The sequence below is a fragment of the Coccinella septempunctata genome, chromosome 1, assembly GCF_907165205.1.
Source record: "Coccinella septempunctata chromosome 1, icCocSept1.1, whole genome shotgun sequence".
Taxonomy (NCBI): domain Eukaryota; kingdom Metazoa; phylum Arthropoda; class Insecta; order Coleoptera; family Coccinellidae; genus Coccinella; species Coccinella septempunctata.
In genome coordinates, this window is record NC_058189.1 from 50598656 (window position 1) to 50623296 (window position 24641).

The following is a 24641-nucleotide window of genomic DNA, read 5'->3' on the forward strand; positions in this document are numbered from 1 at the left end:
TCTTCGGGTAAATATTTTTGAAATCTACAACTGATGTAACGTATTCAAACTTTAGCCAAAGAAGGTAACGACCATTAACTATCTCAAGCTAGTGCATATTATGATATTATACTGATCTCTTCTATTTTCCATGCAAATAACTGGATTTGGTATGCCTTCAATCAGTTTGTATAAACTTCAATTATATTCGTCACATATTTTCCGAAGAGATTCGACATTGTGATAAAATACGTAATAACAGAAACTTTTATGTAGAACGGGCAACATAGCGTTGATTTAAAACCCAAAAATGTTTTGACAAGCGTCATAACCCCACATTTTCGTACTCTACAGAGTGAAATGTGTCAAATTTCCATGGCCAACCGACTGCTAAAGTAAAAGTGAATGGAGTATATGTTAGGAAATTTTGGAATGGCATGGAAACATAAAAAAAATAGAGAATTGTCAGTCAGAATAAATTTGAAAAAAGTCACTTATTTTAGAATTGAATGAATTGTTTTCTGTTTCATAAGTTACGATTTCGTTGATTGTGATAACAAAATAATTTATAATATAAAATAAAAGTATAAAACGGATCGTAACAATACATATGTATGTTCTTCCTTTCTCATTATTTATGTTCAGTTCCGTAAGTATCACTGTATTTTTGGTATAAAACATACACTCACCGGCAAAACTTCATCAATTTATTGATGATTGATATATAGTGGATCGGTTATTTTGCCGGTGAGTATAATTTTGTTGCTCCTGAAGAGTTTTTGAGGCTGGACTCTGGCCCCTTTCAAAATTACACGTTCACTTAAAATAAGAATTAAATAACATGATCTTCACTTACATGCTTTAGCTATTTAGCCAAGACACGCGTTTTGCTTTCACAGGTGGGTGAAGGTAAAATGAATTATTTGGTACAGAACGAAAAAGCATTAATTCTATTTCTAATTATCTAGACGGGTCATGATAGTTTCTCGAATAATCAAAGCAATTACAGATTAGGTACGAATCGGGTGGAAAACTAAAGTTGTACCATTGCATATTGAAGAGATAAATGTTGATAGCATTAATTTCAAAAGGGGTCTTGAAGAAAATGCATGAAACATTGTGTTACCATTTTACCGTACTTGTGGATGTTCTTGATGACTTACTCTTAGATGATGTTGTCTTTTCTGCTTCAGTATCATTGGCGGATCTTGACATCTTCGCACTTGACACAGCCTTGTCTCCAGTTCGGGTGAGCATCTAGGGTTTATGTTAGACCTTCGAGTAGATAAACCTGCACCACAACTACTACTGCACTCACTCCATGACGTGAAGAACGGTCTACAGGAAGATGGCTGCTCTGCTGATAGAAATTCCAAGATATTATTGCAAATAGAGTGTCATTAAATGGGGTATAGGGTATAGTGTATTCTTCTTCAAAGTGAATTCCTCAAAAAATACCAAATTTCGTTATTTCTTCTTAAGCTAAACGAATCCTTCAATCAATTTTTGCCTTTTTGCACAGTTTCATAACGAAAAATCTGGTCATTTCTTCACATCTTTTATTAAATTAATGTTTCAAAAAATCCAGCTTCAGTACATATTAGAGGAAATTTCTTTTTTTTCAGGGTGGGGGAGATGATTTTTGTCGTGGTCGAAAGATGTTTTGTCGCGGCGTCTAAAATTATTTTTCTCGGAGTCGAAAACTAATTTTTGCGGAATCGAAAAAAAATATTGTTTTCAAGAATAACATATTTTTTTATGGTTTTTCAACAGGAAAAAGAAAAAAGTGATTCTTTTGACCTCAAGAATCTACTGTTAAAATATTTGTAAGAGTCAAAGACTCACCCTGAAGAGCCACATTTTCCATTAAGCAGTCCATTATAACGATTGTAAATATAAATTTGATCCAAAGGTTGATATACAGATAATTATGAATTTCAAAATGTTCAGAAAAATACAATATTTCATTCGGGGGAGAAGTGACTTTTCATGGCTCACCTTCAATTACCACAACAAATAGGCTCCGCCATGAAAATGTACACTTCTCCTCCTTATGGAATAAATATACTATTTTTTCAAGTTCGAAAAAAAAATTTTATTTTGGGAGAAAATAACCCAAGAAAAATATTTTTCGACCAGAAAAACATTATTTAGGTACCTTCGAAAGATCCTAGGAAAATATATATTTTCACGGGGTGTCATTCACCCGGAGTTCAAAATAATTGTTCATTTTTCCTAAGAATATTTATTTTAGGTCGAAACTCCATTTATGAGTGAGGAATGCAGAACAGAAAGATGATGACTTGTCAGCAGAAGAATTTCTGCTGTATTTCAGGCCATGAACCAACAAAAATGTCGATTGGGTAAAGGTGAATTTGCTGTGGATAAACGAAATATTTACCAACAATTTTGAAATTTCAGCGAAGAATTTCGAACAAAATTCAATTTTTATTCCCCTTTTGTGAATAGGCACCAAGCAAATGGACAAATATCAACCTTCGATAGACAAACGCTACTTTTTTGAAATTTGGGGTTGCTGCTCATAAAATGCACTAAAAAAACTCCTTTTTCCATATCTCCTGGACGTTGCCTGGACAAATGAAGAAATGCATTACTCCACCCATGGGTGGACAAACATGGACCTACGATGGACAAACAATCCTAATTTAGGGTGACAACTTCTCTCGACAAAATTTCTCACCACTTTTCGGATAGATGCTGGCCATAGGAACATAACTCCCACTCTGCTGCGATTTGAATTGGCTGACCCTAATTACATACTAGTAGAAGCTTCTGAGTATTATTGAGTACTCTAGCGTCATCAAGTTAGCAACGAGAACCAACTAAATTCAACCCAGATCAGAACCCAAACGAAGACAATGGCATATTCATTCCTATTATTGCATTCATGCCAGTGGCTGCCCGTCAGGGACGGCAGGGTCGGCAGTGCCGACCCAAAATTTCGCGAGCAGCAAAAATGTGAATTCTCACTTGTGTAAAATAATAATGTATTAGAAATTCTCCATTACATAGCTCTCAATAAATTTTATGAAAATATTAGGTATATGATATCTGATATCAATGGAATATGGAAATCTTTGAAATACGCTGTTTCAATTTAAATCCTACTCGCTCCGTAGACAAAATACGCTCATCTCCAATCGAGCTATGAAGACAGCGCCGCAGATGCCTTCTCTAGCGACCGAGTGACCGACCGTTCGTTCTGTTCATTCTAGTACGGCATGCCGGATTGTAAACATATCGAAGGAGCGCTAATATCAATGAGTCAAATTGCTTCAAACTTGAATAATTTTTGTTGGAATTTCATTCGGATAACAATTAAAATTAGATAAGCCTCTTATTTAATGTTTTTTCCGTCAATATCCGATAGTTTCAGTTTCACATTACAAATTACAAGAGATCGCTGTTATTTAAAACGAATTTTTAATGTATTTGTTAATTTTTATAAACGTGAGTGCTGAATATATAATACTAATGAAATTTCGACAATTTTTCAAGACCTTTTCAAAGAATAAAGACCAAAACTATGATGAAAGTTGATATTGTTGGCTCAATACTTCGAACGGTGTAGGACATATAGGTCCGGCAGGCAGCGACCCTGCCGACCCTAGAATGCCTCTCTTCGGTAACTCGAAGAATGATCGTTCGGGATATCTCGATTCTATCGTTTGCGCTCGAGGTGATGTTAATTTCTCGCAATTCTCAATTTCGTTAGAATGCACTTTTGTTTGTTTTTCCAATTTTATTTTATGGATAAGCATTTTTAGAGTATTTTTATTTGTTATACATATATATTTTCGGTTCTTATTTTCATATTTGTTCCGAAATTATGTTTATTTTTCAAGTGGTATGCAGGGCTAAAATAGTTATTTCTCAATCATTTTTTATTTTCCGGATAATCTCCAGAGATTATTGAAACAGAAACAAAAATTTTGGCGAAACTCCACTATGAAAAACTAACGCACCCAGTGCAGTACCCCATGGTGATGTGGAAACCTGCATAATACATAGGTATAGAAATATTTGAAAAAAAATATATATATATCTGCCGACCCAGGATAAATATGCTCGAGCCGCCACTGATTCATGCCTCAGTGCTATGGGCGTTAGCTCATTTTCATTATCTGTATAATTTCAAAATTTTATCTCGGGCAATAATGGAAGTTATGATAAATTCGAATTCATTGAAGATATTTTCATGTCCGTCCAAAGCAATTTTGATCAGAATGCAATAAAGAGTTCTCCTTCTCCACAGGAATCTCATCCTATAAAATGTGAAGTGGATGACGCAGTTCGAAAATAATATCCTCTGCTAATAGAACCGGATAAATCATTAAATATGCACAGAACACATTTTCCCTCTTATACCTCAACGAAACGAAGAGGAACTTTCAGTATGATTTCTCATTTTAAATGAGAGTAATTTTCCACCTTCCTGTCTATATAATGTTAAGATGAATTCCCTAGTATTACCAAAAGTCCTTTGTCATCTCTTAGAGGAAAATAATTGCAAAAAACTTCATTGGAATGGGAGGGTTTGAACAATATCTATTGAAGAGACTTACTTTGCCGATGAATGAAGATTAGAAAAATTCGTATTTTCTGTGAGGTTGCTTTCAATCCCAGCAAAAGGATGTGAATAACACTGCAATATCCTCCAGCTCCTACTTCGTTATTATGTACCCAGATAAATTTCTACCTAAATTAAATATAAAGCCAAACCTCAAGATATTATAAGAAATGAACGTTGAATTTTTCTCGTTCGCCTTTTTGGTCTTCATGGTGCAATTTATACAAGCGGATAAAATTGAGTTCAATTTCAACAATCCTCATATGTTTTTATTGGACGTTTTCGAGATGATTTCATTTCAGATTCCTTACAAGTTATCAACAATTTGTAAGAAAAGTAGAAAATATTTGCAAAGTAAGATCTTTTCTGTCATAATGTGAAAAATATCTATTTATTATGGAGTCCTTCAGGTAAAGACAAAAATTTGGGATCGTTCATAACATTCTGAAGATTAATGTTAAAAATTCAAGGACTGGGACATGAACGTTTAAGTGGAATACCGATATTTTGAAACCAAATACTCAATCTTCATCATCAAGAATTTCATGCTCACAGTTTTCAAAATACTTTCGCATACGTTTAGTGTTTTTGTAATACAGAGTTGACCAAAAAACTGTGGTCGCTCATAAAAGAACTTGATGATGACGTTTCCAGAAACTCCTGCGAGCCCTGTTATTTTTTATTTATATTCCTATAGTACACCTCCAAATAGTTCTAACCCTGTATAAGCTGCTAAAAAATGGTCTAGTTTAGACTAGCTATAAGGAGCTAAAAAATGCCGCAATTTTGACTAACTATAACTTGATTTTTCTATTTTTCATTTGACTTGTCCTATACATTGTAAATGTCTTAAGGTACCAATAAATATATTTTTATAATTATTACGTTGAAGTATTAAAAGTAAATAGCCATAAATACAAGCCAGTTGTACTGTCAATTGTTAATTCATGTGAAATTTTTGTTTAAACGTTAAGTTTCTCTTGCCTTGAAACTTCCTATAATTCTTTTGACGTCTATTGAATCAACATGATTTTTGTTTAAGAATTTAACATTCTTGTAATTATACGTTAATTCCTTGGAGAGTTACCCATTTCCAACCACTGCATCATATGCATTTCATCTTCGGGTTAATATTTTTGAAATCTAAAACGTATTCGAACTTTAGCCAGAGAAGATAACGAACATTAACTCTCCTCAAGCTAGTGCATATTATGATATTATACTGATCTCTTGTATTTTCCATGCGAATAACTGGATTTGGTATGCCTTCAATCAGTTTGTATAAACTTCAATTATGTTCGTCACATATTTCCCGAAGAGATTCGACATTGTGATAAAAACGTAATAACAGAAACTTTTACGTAGAACGGGCAACATAGCGTTGATTTAAAACCCAAAAATGTTTTGACAAGCTTCGTAACCCCACATTTTCGTACTATACAGAGTGAAATGTGTCAAATTTCCATGGCCAACCGACTGCTAAAATAAAAGTGAATGGAGTATAACTATAACTTCGATATCACTTCGTCGATTTTGAATTTTTGCCATTTTGCCGATTTATTGCGTTGCTATAGAAATATCACTGGATATTCATGGAAGTCTGGCTTTTTCTCGAAATTTCAGATAAAACTTTCATGTTTCTTCACCTTTTGGATTCTCTAGGGTTTTTCTTTATTTTGGGTGTATGATATACAAGGTGAGTCTTTGACTGGTACAAATATTTTAACAGTAGATTTTTGAGGTAAAAAGAAACACTTTTCTCCTATACCATTTTTTCCGATACGGCCCTGATGAAAATATATAGCCATTTTAAGTTTTTAGAATGAGCTGTGTCACCCCTAGAGAAACAAAATTCTCTTCAGAATAACAAGCTACATCGGTGACACTACACATTTGTGGCTCTTTTAAAAAGAGTTATATTCGGTCGAAGTACCCAATTTTTCGAATTTCACAGATACTTTCGAATTTTTGAACATCAAATCACTCGAAAACGGCGCATTATACGAGAAAATATGATGAATATTTCTATTTTACAGAACGTTCAAATATTCATTCTTCAAATTTTTTGTGTTTATATGGTACGTAATGGTAATAATGAGAAAACTGAAAGACGTGGGTGATACCTTGTGTTCGAAAAAGTTTCATCTAATAAATGGAAAATTATATTCCGAAATAAATCTGATTCGAAAAACCGTTTGAGATAGAACTGAAAATAATATTTTTTATGGTTTTCCAACAGCATGTATTTTTAAAACCGAGCCGAATCGGAAAAAATGGTGAAGGAAAAAAGTGTTTCTTTTGACTTCAAGAATCTACTGTTTGAATATTTGTACGAGTCAAAGACTACCCTTATAGTAGAAATGAATCCTCGATTTTTTTTTTAACAATTTGTTCAACGTAACGGGCGTTACAGCGGATTAGATATACAATAATTGTAATCATTATGGTTCTATTGAATTAAATGGAGTTCGAGTTGCATTTCAGTAAAAAATTTGAGTTTTTTTTTTATGTTACCATTCGAAAGATGCTTTATCTCTAATGTGTAATGAATTCAATTTTTACGGATTGCAGAAGCGCTAGTTGTACATACCTATCACTGTCTCATGATAGTGTCAGTGATGAAAGGTATCAATTTCAACTTCAAGCTAATAATGTTACAAAGAGGATGATAATGATTTTTGCAATTTTATTACTAGAAATAATAAAAATTAATGAAAAGAATGAGTTAGATGAGTGAGTTTGAAACACTCCCAAAATTTGTGAGCATCCTTAACTTTTGTAAAGCAGTATATTTGCCATGAAAAATTCCAACGAGAATTTCGATACACGACCGATAGAAAGCCATCGGAAAATTGAATTTTATAGGATATCTGCATTCAAGTTCAAAACGTACCGGGTACGGAGCGTTACGTAATAACCGAATGTAGCAGAAATTCCGCTATTATCAAACCCGCTGCATGCGGAGCAAGGAATGATTTGTGCAACTACGTTTAACGAGCTGGAATACGATGAGCTAGACTGAAAACGTTGGGAGATGTTATCTCGGAAGGTCGGGGACATATGCTACTTTTAATATATGGAAATTGAAATGAGGTACGAGACACCGATTATTTCTTGTTGCAGACTCCCCTTTTATATAATTGAAAAAAATGCAAGGTTTTTCATACCTTATTGGAATGCAAGTTTTTTCATATCTTGTTAGAATATTGAGGTCATATTTTCCAGTGTCTTCATTTTGACCATTACATCTAATATATAAAATTCTCGTGTCATAGTTTTCGTTACCATACTCCTCCGAAACGGCTTGACCGATTTTGATGAAATTTTTTGTGCTTATCCGGTATCTATGAGAATCGGCCAACATCTATTTTTCATCCCCCTAAATGTAAGGAGTAGTCCACCCCAAAATTTTTTTTTTTATTTTTTAGACAAAATTTTTAATTTCTATTTTTTTATGATACAACATACAAAAATACATACAATCCTCAATTTTCACCCTTCTACGATCAACCCTTATTTTTTAATAGCCTTTTTAGTAATTTAATCATTAGGAAATTATTTATATGGCAAAACAACGTTTGCCGGGTCAGCTATCTATGAGAATCGGCCAACATCTATTGTTCATCCCCCTAAATGTTAGGGGTAGTCCACCCCTAAATTTTTTTTTTGTATTTTTTAGACAAAATTTTTAATTTCTATTTTTTTATGATACAACATTCAAAAATACATACAATCCTCAATTTTCACCCTTCTACGATCAACCCTTATTTTTTAATAGCCATTTTAGTAATTTAATCATTAGGAAATTATTTATATGGCAAAACAACGTTTGCCGGGTCAGCTATCTATGAGAATCGGCCAACATCTATTTTTCATCCCCCTAAATGTTAGGGGTAGTCCACCCCTAAATTTTTTTTTATTTTTTAGACAAAATTTTTAATTTCTATTTTTTTATGATACAACATGGAAATTATTTATATGGCAAAACAACGTTTGCCGGGACAGCTAGTATCATATAATATAAATATGGGAAATTCGAAGATAACCAACGTTAAAAGTTGAATGATCACTAACGAGGTATTGAATTAAACACTGTCGTATTCGTTATTTTCAAATATATGTACAAGTTTTCGAGGGACTGGAATAAATTTTAAAAAACAGAAGTTAAGTCATTCCTTCAACACCATGCTTCTAGATATGTGACAAACGGCACCAGTTATACAGTACATCATAATTCGAATGTCGTTGGGCATCTTTATATCTTGTTCATCCACAATAAAATTTGAGTGTACCACACCTGAACTTGAAACTTCGGACTGTTTTGATTTGCTGCTCCCCATTTTCTCTTCAAAGTCAAAGCTCTACAAAGAACACACAATAAGGGAAAACAGTGCTGCTTTCGATCTCAAGAATCTACTGTCAAACTATACAGGCTGTTTTCAAGGTTGGAGCGTTTTCTTGACAGAAGTTAGAACTTCAAAACAAGTCGTTTAACCAAAAATTATCCACATAAAATATCCAAGATGGCTCAGATACAACCCCTAGGGCCTAGAAGGTCGACAAAATTTGATTGAATTTCAAGTACGGGACTGTGGAAGGTGATTTCGGCATTGCAAAAACGAAACAAAACATAAACATATGGCTGGACAATGAATGGTTCAGTACCAAGTTATTCGCGTTAGACGCATCAGGTCACTTTTGAGAGAATCATAAATGTTGTATCGTGCAATTGAGGGTGAAAAAAAATGTAGAGAATCGAGGCAGTTTCTTGAGAGTGTTTATGTCAGTTATGTTGAAAAAGTGCTATGATATTTCCCCATTTCATCCCATTTTTACGACGATTGTTGGAATGTTCGAATAGGACCATTGTGATGCCCATTGTGAAAAAATCCGTGAATAATTTAGACGAATTTTATTTGTGAGATTTTGAAGAATTATTCTATTTTTTACACCTATGTCCTAACTCTATTCTGTCAGTTGGAATCAAAATGAGTTATTTCATAAAATCGTGTTAGTTCCTAAAAAATAATGAGAACAATTCGGCAATCCTAAGTTTCCATTTTCATTACCACGTGAATATCGAACGAGCCAATATCCTAAACGAAACCACATGGTCGAATCAGGAGATGATTTTTTTCCCACTGCTTTGCCATAATGGGGAATTCTCCTCAATTTTGGTTATTACTGCATATGCAAGTTTGAGCTGAATAATTAGGAGTTTCATTCATGATTTTATCAAATCACCGCGAAAACTATTCAAAATCATCCTTCAAATATGGGGTTTTAAAATTTAAATCGCTTTGTGTGGATTTTACGATTTGGCAACAGCGCATACAAGACAATGAAAAGAACAATGTACGATCAGCTTGTTTATAAAATAACAGCTGTTGATCAACAGGCGCCTATTTACTGGCGAGCTTCAACTGCAACTGGCCATAAAAATCCCATAAAATTTTACGACCTTCCTCGTTCGTCGCAGACTTCATAGACAGCCATCTTTGTCTATCTCATCAAGATAATGTATTTGTTGTGATTTATTATCAAGGCATATTTCAGTCGATGTTATCAACTTGTGAAATCCATATGAAACGCTTTAAATTTTAAATACCCATTTTTATTTTTCATTTTCAAGTGCTTAAAATATTTTTTTTTGGGAAACGGTTGAAATGGTTGTTTCAAAATATGACGTTTCAAAGATATTTCATAAAAAATACATCATTCTCGTCAGAAGGAGTATTCCCTATTCAGCGAATAAACTGTCGTATGAGGATCTATTTCAGTAATCATTTTCAATTTTTTTTTCAACTTTGACATTTTGAAAGTTTTGTATAGGTGATTTTTGGTGAAATGCTTCATTTTGACCAGTTCTACCTTCTGTTGGAAATAAAGCATCACCTTCAAATACACCCTGTATAAATGAGCTTTCATCTCTAGGTAGAACTAAAAGCAATATAAGGGGGTTGTTGAAATTAATCCTATAATATTATAAGTCGGAGACATTACATTCGATTATGAATGTATTTTTATTGAATTTTTGCGCAGTTAATAGTTCAAGTAGTTAAAGTTATAGTTCGGCAGTCAAGTGTCAGAAGTGTTTTTGAATTTCTTTCGAGTTTTTTTCTATTCTATAATAAATATATCTATGGAAGATGATTCCCCAATATAAGGGCCCTGACATAACTATACCACTCAAGGGGGGACAGTTTGTTGTAATGAGGTTTTTTCCTAAGCTCTTGGTATCATACGCCGAATTGTATGGTACCCTAAATTCTTCTTAATCTAAAAATGTCAGCATGACATTCAAAAGAATATTAAGGTGGGTATTTGGTAAAAAATTCTTAGAAGAATCTCCAACCCGGAAAACTGCAGAAAATTGTTTTTCTTTTTTAATTTCCATGTATACTAAGCTAAAGACACGAATCTTGGTAAATATTTATCATAAAAACAATAATACCGATACCAGAATTGTGCACTGACATTTTTTGTCACACAGATTTTGTCTTTAGCTTGGAAAATGAAAAAGAAAAACATTTTTTTGTTGTTAATCTTCGGAGGGGTATAATTTCTGGGGTTGGTTTGTGATTTTCAAAAAATGTTATACCTTCTAAATACATATTACAATTTTTCTCCAAGAATCACCCCTTTTCATTTTTTCGGTATATATATATTCTTTTGAATGTCAGCAATACATTATTAGGTATCAAACAATATAGCATATGTCATGAGTTTTAGAAAAGGTTAGTGTAATGGGGTATCATACAATTTGGAGTATGATACAAAAGTTTAGGAAGAAACCTCAGTAAAAAAACCCTTTCTCCCCGTGAGTAGTGTAGTGATGACAAATTTCTTTACAGAATAAGCTTCTAATACTGAAGGGCTTCGTTTCCATTGACATAAAAATTTCTTTATTCTCTTTCCATTTCGAAATAATATCTGAAACAAAGAAACAGAGCAGAAAACGAAAAAAAAAAGTGAATAATAAGGATCCAAACTTATTTTAAGACTTGAGGATGACTGAAGAAAAAAATAAATAATCAAAGGTACATAACTTAATTTTCCATTGCACTGGGAGAAATATCATCTTTGCGTCAAAAAACTTATGCTGATCTTGGTGGAAGACCACCCTCGTCGTTAGAAATGCCTTCAGAACTCAAATTAATAATAGCCAAATCTTGCTTTTGACTGGGAGGATCTTTAGACCTGGTCCAATCTTCCAAGTGATGATTCTTCTATTCTTCAGTTCAAGGAACGCTACAGGACCCTTATATTTGGGAATCATCTACCATAGATATATCAGTGGTTATTCAGTAGAAAATTGAAAAAACGGGAAAGAAATTCAAAAAACTTCTGACACTTTATTGAAAATATATATTTTTTTTCGGTGTCATTCAGATCCAGCAGGTATAGTGGATAAATTTTTAAAATTTCGAACTATTCCTCAATACAACGCCGATTCCGCATAATGAAAAACTTTCGGTGTAAATTCCGTATGAATTTCTATTTATGTCGAGAATTTCAATCCTTTTACATTCCTAGCATTCATTGCATTCATCTGTCGAATTTGAGGTACTCGAAAATCCCCTGCAGGCCGATATCCTACGTGATAGGAGCAAATCGTTCAACAGATTCCATCTTTTCTGCTCGCCGGAGTACATTAAATCCAATTCTGAATACTCTCGAAGCTCCCATCCATCACGACAATTCGCGATTCAATATGGTCTTCTGGAATATCGTAGATACATCTTGTCACTCCCAGGTAAAGGCAAACTTCCCTAGGCACACACGGATGCAATTCGAGTTCATTAGGATTCAGGTCGTCTGGGAAATGCAGATCTGTTATTACATCACATTAGAGGTACCTTGTAATCTTAGTGAGAGCACTGGTACGTGAAAATTATTATAAATGCCCGCGTAAACGTATCCAGGCTGGTTTTAGAGCTATGTTCTCTGTAACCTTCGGTAAACAGACAGGGGCAACACGAATTTTGTGGCGGTGTTTGTAACAAGAAATTGCCTAGAGGAAGTTCGGCGCTAAGCGAGAAGTGGATTAAGTGGTTCAGTTTGCAGAATGTATGAAATGGGGGAATTATTTCTTTCGTCGTTAAGCCGTTCCGAACGTAAAACTTCGGATTCCCAACTCTTGCGATCTACACGAAATGCAGTCTTTTGACGTCAGGGACAAGAAGGCTCTAACAAGGAGTTACAAACTTCCAAGTAAACCGGGTGGGGCAATGTGCCTCCTCATATCATATCGATATAAAAAAACATGATTTTGAAACGAATGCTAGTAACGTAACGGTAAAGAAGAAAATTTCTTTATCGAGTAATGTTCACTAGTATTGTTGTAAAAAAAATATCATTAACAAAAGACACAGACATGATTTTCATTGATTGAGGGTTAGCCACCCTTAGAGTCATTCGGGGCAACTGTGCGCACTTTTGTATTTCAAGCCATACCCTGTTTCAAATGTTGAAGCTAGGAAAATTAAATCATATTCATAAGATAGAGAATTTTCTAATCTATAAAAAAACATCAAAAAGCCAACAAACAAAAACGTTTTCTTTCCGCAAAAAGAAATTTAATGGTGAAAGTGTGCGTTCACATGCCCCGCATTGCGGGTAAGTGTGCGCACCCTCACGGAGTAAGTGAACGCAGTGCTTAGTGAAACACCCAATCAAAACAAATTACAAAATAATGTCATCAAAATGTTACAATATTAGAGAAATGCTGTTTATTGTCAATACAGAAGCGCCTTTTTATAAGCACTGCATTATTGTTCGTGCCACAATTCCTGGTCAACAAAACACTTGATACATTAGGGGAATGTATGCCCCTGTTGGTGGCTCTTCATATTTTTCCGAACAAATAGGACAATATTGATCGAGTTCCAACCAAGAAAATCAACAATGTCATAATTTATTCCTCACTGAACTAATGCCCATATAATGAATCTATATGCGCACACTTACTCGCGCACACTTTTCCCAGTAAGCCAAAATTTGAATTGACGTTCTTATAGAGTTGAGCAGCTAAGAGAACCTAAAATTTTTTATTATATATTTAGATTAATATGCCCATGATCGAATAAAATATTGTTTAACACTGTCGGACTCGGAACTTGGACCTGGCAGAATTTGCAGAGATGCTAAAAATTAACAAGAAAACTAGTGAATTTGATTGATTGCAAATAAAAAGTTAACGAAACGTCGCACGGCGCACTCCTATGAAAAACTAATTTGGGGATTCTGCGCCCTTGCTTCACCCAAATGAACCCCCCTTTCATACATTACATAGTCGAGATATACGCACTGCGCACACTTACCCACTGCGCTCAGTTACCCCGAATGACTCTATTGATAATGGAACGGATCATTCAGAAAATTTATGTGCTAATATTATTCAGGAATTTTCAATGAATTTTCTAAAGAATAATTTTCTCATAATCGGATCAAAAGTAGATTCGTGACGTCTTGTTAATAAAAATAAGATTTGGCATCGTTGTACAGGGTGATTCATAACTATTGGGACATAGGCTAAGGGCAGATTGTTTGGACCAAAATATACCCAAATAAAATATTGCTGTGGAAAAAAAGATAGAGGGCGTTAAAGTTGAATTTTTATAAGGGGCCATTGAGTTATGACTCATGTATAAGATTCATATAATTCCACATTTTATAGTTCCGATGACCACTTTCCATCAAAACTTTGCATTCAAATATTGCAAATATGGGAAGCAGTTGCTTCAACGTGGAATTTTTTAGATGAGTCGACAGAATCGACTATAGGCTCAAGTCTTCTCCCTTTTCAAGGACATTATATATTTCACAATAATCAAAAATTGGCTCTACTTCAATAAATTAATAATAAATGAGGAAAAAACTGCAGAATTAATTTTCAGTACTGATAAATCGCGCCGAGATCTGAATGCTCGGAAAAAAGTATACTATTAGAAAATTCAACAAAGTTTTCGGGTCTATATATTGATATATTTTTGAGATGGTACCACCACAATGAGTACTTATCAATTAATGTAAGTAAAATCCGTTTTGGCATAAGAAAATTGTCAAAGTATACTGTCACTGGAAAAGAATTGAGGATAATTTATTTCGCGAATGCTGAGTCAATTATGAGGTATGGTATAATTTGCTGGGGAAGTAGTTCAGCGGTAGATGTAATTTTCAGAGTTCAAAAGAAATAGTACGAATTATGTATCATATGTCATTTAGAGAGTCTTATAGAGGAGTGTTCAAGTAAAATAGAATTTTAACTCTTTATATACAGGGTGAATCTTTCACTCGTACAAATATTTTAACAGTAGATTCTTGAGGTCGAAAGAAACACTTTTTTTCTGATTCGGCAGTGATAAAATGATATAGCCATTTCAAGTTTTCATAATAGCTGTGCCAATCCAGGAAAAAGAAAATTACCTTCAGAATAACCAGCTAAATCTTTGACACTACACATCTGTGGATCTTTCATATAGATTTGCATTCAGCCAAAGTACCCAATTTTCCGAATATCACAGATATTTTTTTATTTTTGAACAACAGATTACTCGAAAACGGCGCATTTTACGAGAAAATAATGAAGAATACTTTTAGTTTAAAAAACGTTCAAATATTCATTAGATAAGCATCCAACTCAGTTTCAAGAGTTGGGTTCTTTGAATTTTTGGTTTTTTTATGGTATATAGTCGAAATGAGAAATTTATATTTATATTTATAAACTGGAAGACGTGGGTGATATCTTGTGTTTGAAATAAGATGATTTTTCGTTACTCCCAATGATTTTTATAAAACCTTTCAATTAGAATAATTCAATTGATGAGATACGTTTCAAAACAGATTTTGTGACAAACTATCAACAAAACAATAAGAACTAAACAGGGTGAGCCTTTGACTTGTACAGGGTGGGCAAATTTCGATGTTTTAACACTACAGCTTTTAAACCAGTGGAGATAAACAAAATCTGATACCCCATTCTCGGTCTCTTTTTCTGAGAAACTAATAAGAGTAGTAGTCATTTTTGGCCACCTTCTTTTGTTTTCGAGTTATAAGCGAGAATTGGAAAAATAGCGATTTCGAAATAAATTTATCAGTATTATCTCCGCTAATACTGATGATGGAGCTATGAAATTGAAACATTATACAGGCACTTTTTTAAGTAGAATCCAGTGGCGTGCTTGCCTTTTTAGCATGTTTTTAGGATGTTTAATTACGGAGCTATGACCCAAAGTTATGTTTTTTTAAATGGGAACACTAGATTTTTGTGCAATTTTTTGAATGCTTAATTTTTACTGATTTCAAATATGTATAACATCATATGGTTAGTATTAATATAAATAATAAAAAATGGTCCAAAACATTTTTTTCTCAATATTTCTATGGTTTCAACTTTTGATGAGAATAGAAAAATGTAGCATCTTATCATTACCACAGTCTCCTTCTATTGGTCCTTTCATTTCTATGCTTCTTACTCAATTTCTCCAAGATTCAAATTTTGTGAAAAGTGGTAAAAAGTATAGGAAGAATGACATTGCCGGAAGGAGACTGCTCTTGTTATAGGAAGCTCTATTTTTCTGTGCTCGTCAAAAGTTGAAACCATAGAAATATTGAGAAAAAAGGTTTTTGACCATTTTTTATTGTTTATATTGATACAAATTATATGATGTTATAAATTTTTGAAATCAGTAAGAATTAAGCTTTCAGAAAATTGCACAGAAATCTGGTGTTCCCATTTAAAAAAACATAACTTTGGGTCATAGCTTCGTAATTAAAAATCCTGCTAAAAAGGCAAGCACGCCACTGGATTCTACTTAAAAAAGTGCCTCTATAATGTTTCAATTCCAGAGCTCTATCATCAGTATTAGCGGAGATATAAATTTATTTCGAAATCGCCATTTTTCCAATTTTCGCTTATAACTCGAAATCAAAAGATGGTGGACAAAAATGACTACTACTCTTGTTAGTTGCTCAGAAAAAGAGACCGAGAATGGGGTATCAGATTTTGTCTATCTCCACTGGTTTAAAAGCTGTAGTGCTAAAACATCGAAATTTGCCCACCCTGTACATACATTTATTTTAACAGAAGATTCGGAAGTCGGAAGAAACAGTCTGTTCAAAAGATTCCCAGATTTTTCTCCTTCCAGGGGTGGCATATTGCTCTTTATGAATAATGCAATGGTAAAGGAAAGAAATGTTTCTTTCGACCTCAAAAATCTACTAATGTAGTCGTCAAGACACAAGAAACGAAGCCACTCTACAGATAATCGTCTGGCATGAAAATTAAGCGGTTACTCGGGAGTGAAAGCGAGTCGTCTCAATTGTCAAAGAACTGGAATGAATAGAACTACCCTGTAGAGGGAATCAGCAAAGGCAGGAAACGCAAGAATTATATGAAACAACTGAAGGAAGATCGGAAATATGGTGATATGATAAAGATGAATTTGAAATTTATATCTTTGTAACGAATAATATCGTTTATTTTTGGAACTGAAACGAAGATCAGTTCCTATGATATCGTATAACGGTCGTTTTCAATCATCCTATCTATCCATTGTGTCAGTTACTGAAGATAGAAAATGCATGTGAATTCGGTTCTATGATCTATCTGTAGATATATTTTAGAATGGTTACCAGTTACCAATGGTTACTAATCGATGGATAGATAGATTCATTGAAAACGGCCGTAATACAATGTCATTGTCGCAGCTTATTGACGTGCAACGAATTGGCGAATGCACTGGTTCAATTTGAACTATATATGGTAAAGAATTTCGCAGTGTTTTTCGATTTTTGGGAATATCTGAATGACGGGTACATATATGGTAAAAGTAGATTTTTGAGGTCGAATGAAATACTTCTTTCCTTTACCATTGCATTACCCATAATGAGCAAAGCCACCCCTGGCAACAGAAAAATTTGGGAATCTTTTGAACAGACTGTTTCTTCCGACTTCCGAATCTTCTGTTAAAATAAATGTATGTACTCGTCAAAGATTCACCCTGTATTCAGATATTCCCAAAGAATCGAAAAAAACTGCGAAATTCTTTACCATATAGTTGAAATTGAACCAGTGCATTCGCCAATTTGTTGCACGTCAATAAGCTGCTACAATGACATTGTATACTCCATTCACATTTATTTCAGCAGTCGGTTGGCCATAGAAATAATTTTCTCAAGTTTTTGAACGGAATAAGGTTGGCACTCATGAACTGTCGCCAATGTCATAACGCCGTTGCCACAACTAAGATGTCTAAAACACTGGTGTGTGCACTTGTCACTTTTTGCAAGCATCAACATTTCAGAAAATCGGGGATATGGGATCAGTTTCGTGACGGCGCCACCATGTCATTTGCTTCGTTCTATCCTTGTTCTACCAAAGGAAGTCCAATGATACTCTCTCGTTTTATTTTGTTTCGAATGTTGATCAACGTCCAACGAGTTCAAAATATGAACTTGAACTGGTGCATTTTGTTAGCTGTTAAGGAATATTTGTGCTTTACAGTTCAATTTTCGTTATAAAAACAAATCTGTCAATATTTCAACACTATCGAATAAGAGTTCGAATGAGGATTTACTGTTCTTCAAGATAATTTCCGTTTGACAACTTGAATTCGTGAGGGGAGTAATTCAATATGATTTTAATAAAACACAGTTAATTGGTCAAATATCCAATATATTCAGTTGACGGAAACGAAATTTTCACTATATCTACTCAGGAAGAATATTTGAAGTAACAGACTGGAATATATTTATGTATTTCTGATTCTCAATACATGCTCACAATTCACATTACATATTTCCAATACAGTTTCTTTGAAATATTGCTGGAGTTTCCATAAAACTTAGCTATATCGGTCCCGAATGTTCGTTCATCTGATTTGGTTTTGCTTCAAATTCCAACAACACCGAATTCTCAGCTGTAGCTCTTGATTGTCCATATGGAAAACTGAACTTACTGAACGACATGTTGAATAAATGAATATTCTACACCACTTTCTCGAAACTAATACATTTTCACACACCAATAATCGCTTATAAATACAACATATTCGTACGTCGTAGGAAATTATTTTAAAATATCAAATGACAATGCTCTGTCAAATTCTAAACAGCGCTACCTACAGTGGAAAAAACGAAACTGATCCCATATCCCCACGAAATTAAAACCAAAATCGAATCAGTGAATACACCAGAGTTTTAGATATCTTAGCCACAACTAATATCAATTTTTTAGTAAGAAACTGCCGAAAGTGATTGAAAGAAAGAAAAGACAGGTTTTCAGGAAATGCTATTTAGAATTCTGGTCCACTCATTCAAATCGAATAGTTACCCTGATATTTTGAAATCCACAATTCGTCAGATGGCAGCGAACATATTCGATGTAAGAGAATTTATATGTTTCATCTGAATCTAAACGACTTATATTTCAGCTGAATATTTCCACAATCAGAAAGATTGTGAATGAGGAGGATGACAAAGAATTTCTTTCTATTGGGAGACCCAAAAAAGTGGTGGCATTTGAGAATTTTATGTTTGAGTGAATTAATGCGAATAGTTTACTACAGGATTTTCGATGAATGTCATCGTAGAATAAGTTCCCGAAAATTGATTTTTCTATTTTTCATTTGACTTGTCCTATACATTGTAAATGTCTTAAGGTACCAATAAATACCTAATTATTATTATTATATCAATGTATTAAGATGAATAGCCAGTTAGGACAGTTAGTCCTGTTAATTATTTATTCATGTGAAATTTTTGTTGATGAAGTTCATCTTGACTTGAAACTTCCTTTAATTCCTTTTGCTTATATTGATGAAAGATGACTTTTGTTGAAGAATTTAACATTCTTGTAATTATCTGTTAATTCCTTCGGTAGATACCCATTCCCACCCACTGCATCATATGCATTTCATCCCCGGGTTAATATTTTTCAAATCTACAACTGATGTAACGTATTCAAACTTTAGCCAAGGAGGATAACGAACATCAACTCTCCTCAAGCTAGTGCATATTATGATATTATACTGATCTCTTGTATTTTCCATGCAGATTACTGGATTTGGTATGCCTTCAGTAAGTTTGTGAACACTTCAATTATATTCGTCACATATTTTCCGAACAGATTCGACATTGTGATAAAATACGTAATAACAGAAACTTTCACATAGAACGAGCAATATAGCGTTGATTTAAAACCCATAAATGTTTTGACAAGCGTCATAACCCCACATTTTCGTACTATACAGAGTGAAATGTGTCAAATTTCCATGGCCAACCGACTGCTAAAATAAAAGTGAATGGAGTATATTATACGATATCATAGGAACTGATTTTCGTTTCAGTTCCAAAAATAAACGATATCATTCGTTACAAAGATATGAATTTCAAATTCACCTTCATCATATCACCATATTTCCGATCTTCTTTCAGTGGTTTCATATAATTCTTGCATTCCCTGCCTTTGCTGATTCCCTCTACAAGGTAGTTCTATTTATTCCAGTCTTGACAATTGAGACAACTCGTTTTCACTCCCGAGTAACCGCTTAATTTTCATGCCAGACGATTATCTGTATATTGGCTTCGTTTCCTGTTTCGTAACGACTACAGTAGTAGATTTTTGAGGTCGAAAGAAACACTTCTTTCCTATACCATTGCATTATTTATAATGAGCAATGCCACCCCTAGAAACAGAAAAATCTGGGAATCTTTTGAACAGACTGTTTCTTCCGACTTCCGAATCTTCTATTAAAATAAATGTATGTACTCGTCAAAGATTCACCCTGTATTCAGATATTCCCAAAAAATCGAAAAATACTGCGAAATTCTTTACCATATGTTTCAAATTGAACCAGTGCATTCGCCAATTTGTTGCACGTCAATAAGCTGCGACAATGACATTGTATTATACGATATCATAGGAACTGATTTTCGTTTCAGTTCCAAAAATAAACGATATTATTCGTTACAAAGATATGAATTTCAAATTCATCTTTATCATATCACCATATTTCCGATCTTCTTACAGTTGTTTCATATAATTCTTGAGTTTCCTGCCTTTGCTGATTCCCTCTACAGGGTAGTTCTATTCATTCCAGTTCTTTGACAATTGAGACGACTCGTTTTCACTCCCGAGTAACCGCTTAATTTTCATGCCAGACGATTATCTGTAGATTGGCTTCGTTTCCTGTTTCGTAACGACTACAGTTCGAAAGGAAAAGAGATTATGAGGTGTCACCTTTCTTTCATTATTCCCACGACCCGCTTGATCTCTTTGACCCCGGCGCCAGGACAGAAGGGAGAAAATGAGGATAACATGTTTGCTTCAAAGGAATGAAATAATTATTCCTTCGCTTTGCCTGATTCAAATTGAGTCCTTCCGGCTTAATGAGGTGCTGTGGAGTGTCGTAGACCTCCAACCTGCAGCAATTGAGATGCCGAGAATGCAATTCGTTCCGAATGTTGGGATTGTTTCGCCGCTTGCAAAGGACGGAGAATGTTGCCTGGTGTACAGGATGTTTTATTCCTTTCAGTGCTCGGGGGAAAAGATGTATGAGGGGATTTTTCCTTTCTTTCAGCGATTTCAAAAGGAAGAGTCGCTTTTACGAGATTTGGACTGGCTTGAGATAAAATAACGATCTTGCTATGAAAACAGCATCGTATACAGGGTGTCCTTCCCTCAATGTATTTTTAAGATAGTTTTCACACTTCAAATGGAATACTTCTTTGAGTTGTTATTTCAATTCGAAATTGAAAATATATAAAATTTCTTAATTTTTCAGTTCTTCTCATAATAAATTAATTCACTTCCTTCCCTGCTCGTCCTAATGAAATGGTATATTATCTCGAAACGAGGTGAGAATGCTGAGATGAGCATGATCATGCATCATTGAATAGCGTATGTGAATGTGGTAGTCTATATCTCCTTGAGCTTGCTTGAGATCAATTCACGTGGTAATTACGAGGATATATTGAAAAATTCTTAGCCTACTATAGAACCCAAGAAAACTTCAATGTTAAAATATTTTATAACTCAACATACTCTCCTCTTATTTGGATATATTTATTACAGCGAACCTGCAACGTCTCTAGACCTTTTAAAAAAAATGTTTCTTCTTGCTCTGCAAACCAGACCTCCACACCTATTATTACTTCCTCGTTGGAACAAAATTTGCAACCTTTTAAACTTTTTTCAGTTGAGGACAGAGATGATAGTCGAAAGGAACCAAATCTGGTGAATATGGGTGGTGTTGTAGTAATTCAAACCCTAAATCACCAATGTTTTGCATGGCAACATGAGATTTGTGTGCAGGGGCGTTGTCCTGCAAAATCAAAACACCTTTGGATAGCTTTCCGCGTCTTTTCTCTTTAATTTTTTTCCGTAGAGTGGTCAGGAATGTCGAATAGTAATATCCGGTTATTGTTCTATAGTTATCCACGAAATCAATCATGATTACTCCATGGTAATCCCAAAAAATTGGAGCAAGAACTTCTCCACCAGATTTTTGGACACGAAATTTTTTAGGTCTTGAAGAACCAAAGTGTCGTCATTCCATCGAATGATTTCTGGAATTTCTGGATCGTAGAAATGTAGCCAAGTCTCATCCATAGTAAAAATTCGGTTTAAGACGTCTACATCGTTTTCAAATCGAGCACAGATCGAACGCAATGCTTCTACCCTTGCACGCTTTTGGTCAACATTCAAACATTTGGGGATCCATTTTGCAGCAATTTTTCTGATGTCCAAATTGAAGCGAACGCGTTCGTATGATTCAGATATCCGTTTCAGCCCAATTCGAGGGTCTGATAAAATCATCGTCGTGAACTGCATCGATATTTTCGGGGACTGACACAGAAACTGGCCTTTCCGATCGGTCATCATCTTCAATGGAAAATTTACCTCTTTTTAAGCTTGCAGTCCAATTTTTCACGGTCGCATACGAAGGACATTGATCACCAAGGGTATCAAGCATATCTTCGTAAATCTGCTCACTTCTTAAATCCACTTACATACATACAGGTCCTTGATGATGGCTCGATTCTGCAATTTTTCGATTTTCACAATTTCTGTGGACATCTTCTTTATTTTAATTTATTGCGTAACTCTGGTTCCCTTTTTTGACCTCAAACTTCACACTGACACTAAAAATGAGTTATTCTTCGTTGCTATGGTAACGCAATATTTTTTGTATGCATGGAACTGGTCTAGGCTAACTAGATATCAATTCATCCTCGTATACTTCGCGATACTCACTGTAAGGAAACAATATTTCTTCGAACAGAATGTAATTTTTGTCCTATTTTCCGGGTCCGGGTTCACTGGATGGTGGAGAATAAACAGAGATGAATGCTTTATTTTTTTGCCCAGCAGAAATTTCAGTTTTTTAGAGTACCAAATTACTCGAAAACGGAGCATCATACGAGAAAATATGAGAAATATATATATTTATTTTACAAATCGTTCAAATAGATATTCATCAGATAGCGTCCAACTCTGTTTCAAGAATTGGGTTCTTTGAATTTTTGGTATTTTTATGGTACGAAATGGTCATAATAGGTCCTTTCGTTTGCATAAAAGTGTAGCACTTTTCTTCACTCGATTTGATTTACACCAGTGTGGAGGAAGTGTAGTTTATATACACATAGTCAAAAGGAGATGTAGGTAAACTACACCTTCTCTACACTAGTGTAAATTCAATCAGCAAACGAATACTAAAATAGAGTGTAGAAATGTCCTACACTTTTTATGCAAACGAAAGGACCTAATGAGAAAACTGGAAGACGTTGGTGATATCTTATGTTCGAAAATAATTCATCAAATAAATGAAACACTATATTCCGAAATTCATTTCATTCGATAAAACCATTTTTCTACAAGCGTGCGCGTTCAACCTTTTTCCCGCACGCATTCCAAGTTGCAAAGAGTCACTTTCCCAAAGGGTGCGGGAAAAACGCCTGCTATTTCTTTCCCGTACGAGCAAATATTATAGATATATAATGATATATAATATCATGTTTCTATGCACAGAACGTCAACGATGAGAAACTCATAGAAACGACATGCAGAATTACGTCTGTCATTATGTATGAATCAATCAAATGAGATATAATCTGTTTCGTGAAATGGATACATTTATATATTTCAAGCACTTGTAGAAAAAATATTGTTTCTAACTCTTGCGGAAAGTGTCTTGCCCGCACTCAACTGCTTACCCGAACTCTGCTTCGCATCGTTCGGGCAACGGCAGTTTCGTGCGGGCAAGTATCACTATCCGCACTTGATAGGAAAATAACTATTTTGAGATAGAAAAAATAGAACATTTTTTTAAGGTTTTTCAACAGCCTCTATTTTTTACACCGAGCTGATTCGGAAAAAAATCGTAAAGGAAGAAAGCGTTTCTTTTGACCTCAAGAGTCTACTGATGAAACATTTGTACGAGTCGAAGACTCGGCCTGTATAATACTCAGGGATTGTATTGATGAGATGATAAAGGAGACCAGAATAGAGAAAACATCCACTACGATGCTAAGTATTAGAATTTCAACTTCGCTTGTGCAGCCTATTGGGTATCAATCTTCTCGTTTCCCAATTTATCTAGCACCGAAGGAAGAAATTTCGAGTGAAAATAAAGGAACAGGTCTTTAGAATCACCTAACGATCCTCCCAGTTCTAAAAGTTTTTCAATCGGAGTTAGCTACGAAGCTCACTTGAAGTGTGAAAACTTGTAACAGAAATTTTCTTGGATAGATGATTTTAATCACATTCATCTAGTAGGTATGAAATCATCTTGCATGAAGTAATATAAATGTTATGATGTCTTTTTTGATGTACAAATGTTGTCTTCGCGTTCTGAGACTATGAATTATGGAAGGCTAGGAAACTCGTTAATATTTTATTAGGTTCTCACCTTTCTGACTATCGCACATCCATTCCCTGCAGCACTGCCCTGGCAACTCGACAAGTCTAGGATGCTGGCAAGAACCTTTAGGGGAAATATGCTCCTGTGGGCAAAGGGACGAGCACCCGTACGTGCCATTCTGAAACATGAAGAAACACTTAGGAAGT

The 24641-nt window shown here is 34.4% G+C and overlaps 1 protein-coding gene across 2 annotated transcripts in view; it reads right to left on the bottom strand.

The window, feature by feature from the left end:
* The window catches only part of LOC123314445 (CCN family member 1), an 84527-nt gene that overhangs the window by 16510 nt on the left and 43376 nt on the right, over positions 1 to 24641 (bottom strand). Inside the window, exons 4-5 of one of the 2 annotated variants that reach the window (XM_044899746.1) lie at positions 24484 to 24613; positions 1143 to 1336 (exon numbers count right to left, since the gene is read on the bottom strand). In XM_044899746.1, coding sequence (XP_044755681.1) covers positions 1143 to 1336; positions 24484 to 24613 — 324 coding nt within the window. Of the gene's footprint in view, positions 1 to 1142; positions 1340 to 24483; positions 24614 to 24641 lie in introns of both variants that reach the window. The other variant, XM_044899741.1, reaches the window with a different exon arrangement.